We start from the raw sequence: 6,137 nt of genomic DNA, 5'->3' as shown, positions 1-6,137 counted from the left end.
TTTCAGTGAACATTTTGTTGGTGTCCCTGCTGAAAGATGCTGTCCTGCTTGTCCCCTCCTGCCCTCTCCCTTGTGCTAATGCAGCTGTTTGCGTGGTCAGGCACTCAAACAAATTGGGGAACTGACTCAGTGAAAACACAACTTAAAGGAAAAGAGGAAAAAAGACCCATTTCCAAGCCAGTAATTTGCAGCGTTGCAGCATAAGATACAAGCCAGTAATTTGCAGCGTTGCAGCGTAAGATGTACTGGTATGGATTGGTGAGCGCAGGACGTGCAAGCGTGCGGCTGAGGGTAAAGATGGGGTGGGATCACTGCTTTGGGTGGCAGCGTTGGTTTTTGGCAGCTTCAAGTTGTAGCTATAGCCTGCGGGCTCAGAAAATCACATTGCTAGTTTATGTCCTACTTTTCAACAGCTTCAGATTGTCCACTGAAAATTTGCCCTAAGGCAAACTGCCATTTTGGTGTCAAATGGCAAAGTACACATAGCCACTCTCAGGGCCCTCGCTGTTGCCTCTGTTGCATGTAAACGGTCCTAAAACTGAGCCTAGAGAGTTTGGATTTAGGGAGCTAAAACAAGGTTCTGGGGTGTAACGGAAGCCATATGGTTTGTTATGTTTCTCGGGTCAAATAACCAAACCCTTGGCTGATGATACAGATTTAGCTGGAAGAAAAACTTGCGTACGAGTGAAAACCCAGCTTTTATTTCCGGTCCTATTTCTGACCTTCCTAGGCTGTATTTCTTTCCTTAGTTGTATAATTGCATAGTATTTTCTGAATCTTGGGGTGCTTTGGAAACACCTGGTGATTTCAAAGGACATCGTCATCTTACATTGGCAGCCGGTTACTTTCTGGGAGGGTTTTCAGCCCAAGTGTTTTGGTGGTCGGGGCTGGGGCAAACAGGGAATATTCTTGTTCTGCAAATAGTGTGGAGCTTGTGGCAAAAATGGATAGGACGGATGGCAATTAGCCCTTCCTGCATTTTACGAACGTGCTGGGTTTACGTTGTGTAAGCACACTGTACATGGAGATGGTGGCACTTGGGCATCTGTTGTGGTAGCAGTGACTAACCTGTTCCTTAAATCTTCAACCATGTTCTCATTTTAGGTAGATGTTTTGCTTTATAGAGTGGTTTTTTTTTTTTATTTTTCTATCTGTCAAGACAAACTATTTTCCAGTGTATGTTAGTTAACATAATCTGTGCAGACAATACATGTTATCAGACACACTGATTTCCCCGTTTGCTTATTTAAAACTCTGCTTGATGTTCTTATAACAGTATACCAACTTGGTCAAGCAGTTACTCTATTATTATTTTTCTTTTCTTTCTCTAGAATCCAGCGACAATTACTCGAATACTGCTTAGCCATTTCAACTGGGATAAAGAGAAGCTGATGGAGAGGTAAGCAGCCATCTTAGCATGCAGCCACATTTCGCTTCAGACCTGCAAGAAATGTTTATTACCGGATTAATGTGAGAATGGATGAATGCACAGTATGTGGCAGGAAGATCTCTTCTGTAAGCCCTAAATGTTCCCCCTTTAGCAGCCTTTACCAGCTAAGAGTGACTCCTTGTTTTAATATTATTAATACCTATTAGACTTCAGAGAAGTTTGGAAGTTAGTTGCCCCTTGGAGGAAGGGGTGCCTTCCAGTTTGAACGCATACAGGCACAGGGTTTTCACAGGCTCTGGAAAAAAGCAAGCAGGAACAGGTTCCTGTTATCTTGCAACTGTTTCAGATTTGGATTTAGTTGCTCTTGCATGTCATTCTAGTATGCATATTCCTGACATGTTTATTTGTTAGTCTTGCTGAGACTAAATTGTTCTTGACTGATAAAGGGTACTGCTGCAGTACATCTGCTGTGTCTTCATCTTTGCAGCTCTAGTTTTTAGTGTGCGTGTAAATAATGGCTTGAATTTTGCCTCTCCCTCCGCCTCAGAGCAGAGCATTTTATGGTTACTTCTCATCTTTGATTCCCAGCTCTGGAGGAATGTTGCTGGTAAAGGTGCTTTTTATAGTTTGTTATTATACGGTGGAGGTCAAATCCAGCTACAGTAGTAATGCACTTTTTTTTTTCATTGCCAGTGTTGCTGTTGAAAAGAGTGTGAGGGAGCTGGAGAATTCAGTTTACTTCTAGAAGCTGGGGGGAGAATCAGTCTGGACCAGGTGCAGCATAAAGGCAGTACAGGGACTTACTGGTTGTTATGGTCTTTGCTGGTCTTAAGAGACAGAAGTGGGTGGGTTGAGGGGTGAAGGACCAAAGGACTCTGTGCCTGGTAGGATTGTTTGTTTGGCCTTCTCTCAATTACATTTCCTTTGCGTGATGATCAGGGTGTGAGGAGATAGGATGCTTTGTAGTCTGTAAAACCATGTGCAGAAACAATTGCTGGTAGTACTGTTGAATTGATAAATACCAGTTAGCCGCCTGTAGGTGCTCTGTGCTGTGGGCTGAGCCTCTGTAGTTTGCTGTTTCACGCGGGGTGCAAGTGTGGAAGAGCAGCAGATTTTCAGTCTGCTAGTAGACAGTTTTGGAGCTCAAATATTTCCACTCACCTGGGATAGTGGATTTAGGACATCTTTAGCCCCCTTTGTGTAACATTTTCAGTTAGTGATGGTGCTCAGGTATCTCTTATGTTTGGTTTGGTCTAGATTTTTTTTTTTTCCTGAAGTGATTGTATTTTTTTAAGTTTTCTAGTCTTTGCTCTCTTTCCTGAGATTGACCTCTTTTAGTTAATGGTGGAAGTACGAAAGCTTTGTGCTACAAATATAGTCACATTGAGGCTATTTGACTACAACTATTATGCATTCTGATTTAGTTCCTTCTCCATAACGTGTGTCTGTTCACTTCTTTGTATTTGATTTTTCTGATGCTGGTTCTTTTGGTCAGGCTAAAGTTCACTCTCCTTGGCTATCTTGGTCTCACTTTGAGATACCTCTACATAAGTGTACTGAAATATCATCCGTTATTCAATAGGTTTTTTCCTCTTCTCACTGAAAGCTTGTTTGTTAAGGCTGCCATCAGTTAAAAAAAAAAAAAAATCAGGCTGTATGTTTTTTCAAAGGGGAGTGTCAGCCACTTCTATGTGAGGCATTATTGTTCAGGTTTTTACAGTTTCCAACCAAAACACTTTAAGTACACATAAATATTTACGAAGTCCACAGGTAAACATTTACTCTTGGTACATACTCATTAAAATACTTATCTTAATTCTATAGGATTACCCCTGTGAGTAATGCAAGACGTGAGCCTTGCTTATGCAGATCTATTGCACGCTAGTCACAGTTTTGGTGCTGATGTCCTGTTGTGTTAGAGAAACATTAAAACATTTTTTCTCTCAAGTAGCTGGTGCTGCTTTCTGTCACTTCTTCACCAAATAGCTTCCACAAAGCCCTTTGCAGTGCTCTGCTGGTGCTCAGCTGTGTTAAAGCAGGAGCGGGAGGCTGGGGAAGAGGCTGAGCTGGTTCTTAGTGTTCAAGAAGATTTTGCGATTGCTGCCGTAATAGGTGAAGGCAAGGGTGAGAGGCAGGCGGTCACTTCAGTAGCCAGGATGCAAAACAATCAGTTTGAAATAGTGATGGAGCTGGAAATGATGCCATGAGCTAGCTATAGATCATATCTTTTTGCTAAGATAGAGGTCGTTTCTCGTTCAGATGAACGTGATAAGCTGATTAAGCCCAAATTTAGGCTTGGTTAGTCTTCCAAAATGGTGATCACTTTTGAGACTTGTGTGTGTCCAGCAGATCTTATTGCAGCATTGTGCTTGTGTAAACGAGCTGAAAAACACTGGGAAGTATTCATGGTGAGGTGGAGAGGCACTCTCTAATCAGGCAAAAAAAAAAAAATTAAACATACTTTTTTTTAAGGGGAAAAACCCCAAAACTTACGTTTTATTTGAAAGTAACACTATCCATTCACTGTGTGTTCAGCATCCGACCCCAAAAAAGTCTTGTCTGAAATCTCCAGCTCGCTAATAGCTGAACTTGTGTGCTGGCTTGCCCGACGGCGTGCACCCAGCGCTGTGTGGGCTAAACCCAGGCTGAGCCTGACGCCGTGGCTGGAGTGTCTGCTCGTGCTGGGGAGCCAGCAGGTAACTGCTGCTATTGCATTTCTCGCGGGTGCCAAGTAAAAGCGCTCTTTCACACCAAGTGAATCCATGTTCTGCAACAGTGTTGGAGACTTCTTTTTTTTTTCCTGGGAGACTCTTATATTAAGCACTTGAACTAGTACAAATTTGGCCTCTTTTATTCCTAATAACTATTAGAAAGACTTCCCAGGAAATTCCTGTTGTTGCCTGCAGTCTGGGTGGGTTTAATGCTTGCTAACATGTAATGTTTGGGTGCAATTTTTGGTACTTGATTTCACACCAAGTCAGAGCTTGAACTCAGTTGCTTAGTGGCGTATACTTACAGTACCTAGCCAGTGTCTGTTCTACCTTCGTTCATCGTGAGTCAGCATGACCTAACAGGCAGCCTTATCAAACTTTGCCTGTGGTAAAGCAGATAAACCAAGTGGCTTCTTTTTTGATAAGTGTTGAGTGTGACGAGGTCTGAGCTTGTGGGATGAAAATGCTCGTGTTTTAAAACATGAAAACCTCTTCATTGCTTTTTTGTATCGTTATGCATATTTTTAATAAGCAGGTTATTGTTGTCTGTGCCACGTTTGTCATGAAGTAATTGCGAGGTGTTATTAAGAGGGCAGATATGTTACAGGTATTTATTCCACTTACAATGAAGTAATAGCCACAATTGAAAAACTGTCCTATGCGCTGGTGAAGCACTAATTATTTGACTGTGTCCAAAAGCAAAATTAGTTCTGAGGTGGATTTGTTTGAAGGATGGAAGTGGGTACTGGAGGAAGCACTAGAGTTCAGCTTCTGATGTGCTGCATGCGTTTTGGAGAATAAAGATGTTAAAAACTCTGTTTTCCTCTGTCTCACAAGCTTGGTTAATAGAGACAGGAGACTAGCAGGTGCAGATTGACCAAGTAACCTCAGAAATAAGTGAAGGAGGTGCTTTGGGTTATAACTTTATCTCAATTACCTTCCAGTTTACCATGGCTGATAGCATATGTCCCTCCTGAGGGGAGTTTTGGGGATGAACCCCCTCATGATGAAGAGGCTAAAACGCAGCTCTCCTGCTTTATGTGCCTTCCCCTAGTCATTTTTGTTTAAGAAAAGTAATTCAGCATGTAACCGAAGGCCCAATTTAATCCCTGGAGGTACAGACAGAGGTATTGCACTCCCTCATAGGTGCTTATCTTGGTGGCTGCATGTCTGCATTCCCTCTGAGCAGAGGACAGATGCCAGGACGACCCGGTGGCTTGGCTGCTAGCCCGGATTCCCTCTTCTCCTTGCATTTAGGGTCTGACTTCTCTCTGTAGGTACTGGCTGTCTGCTTTCCTTTGGGCAAATAAGTACTTAACACTATTCAGCAGAGGCTGAACAGGTGAAAAATTGTGTATGGCAGGCATTTTGGTATGAAGATATCTTTTACTGTGAGTGTACTGATTCTCTGACCTTCACAAATGCTCTTTCACTAAAGTAAATATCCCGAAGTGTGTACTAGAAGCATTTTCTTTTTCAGTGAAAAGGCTTTTTATCTTTGCTACTCCCTTGGATAGGATTTGATTATGTCTAGAAAATTGTGATTAGGCAGTTACCAGCAGCAGGAGGAAATTTTGAGGAAATAAAGAAGCTGACAGCTTGATTCCTCTGCCGAAAAGACTTGATACTGTTACGGACTTGGTGTTGGTAAGCAGTGAAGAAGTTATAGAAGAACTTGAAAATAATTCACTGGTGTGTGTATTCATTTTAAAATAGCAGAGAAAACAACTTGGTCTGTGATGAAGAGAATGAATTTTAAAAAACTAATAGAACCAATTGTTGAAGTCAGCTACATTGAGCGAAGAGTCTAATGTTGAATAGACCATAACATTTCTTGAGTATCAGAATCACTTAAGATGCATTAGGTGAGATATCTGCAGGAGAAATGTAGGTGAAATTGTACGAGATCGTGGTGAAATCTTAACTGGGATTGGATTTGTTTTGGCCTCCTTGGGTTCAAGGAGGATGAATGGAAATGGAGACTGGTGGTTGAGAAGGCTTGCTCGGAGAGAAGTGGAGAAATGTCACACGAGAAG

At 42.0% G+C, this 6,137-nt stretch overlaps 1 protein-coding gene across 1 annotated transcript in view; it reads left to right on the top strand.

Moving 5' to 3' along the window:
• Nucleotides 1–1,337: 1,337 nt before the first annotated feature.
• ARIH1 (ariadne RBR E3 ubiquitin protein ligase 1) overlaps nt 1,338–6,137 on the top strand; it is a 35,598-nt gene continuing 30,798 nt past the window's right edge. Inside the window, exon 1 of the mRNA XM_009574637.1 lies at nt 1,338–1,399. Coding sequence (XP_009572932.1) covers nt 1,392–1,399 — 8 coding nt within the window. The 5' untranslated portion in view covers nt 1,338–1,391. The remainder of the gene's footprint in view (nt 1,400–6,137) is intronic.

This window comes from Fulmarus glacialis, unplaced genomic scaffold, assembly GCF_000690835.1.
Source record: "Fulmarus glacialis isolate BGI_N327 unplaced genomic scaffold, ASM69083v1 scaffold5673, whole genome shotgun sequence".
Classification (NCBI taxonomy): Eukaryota; Metazoa; Chordata; class Aves; order Procellariiformes; family Procellariidae; genus Fulmarus; species Fulmarus glacialis.
This window is presented reverse-complemented; position numbering and strand designations above follow the sequence as displayed.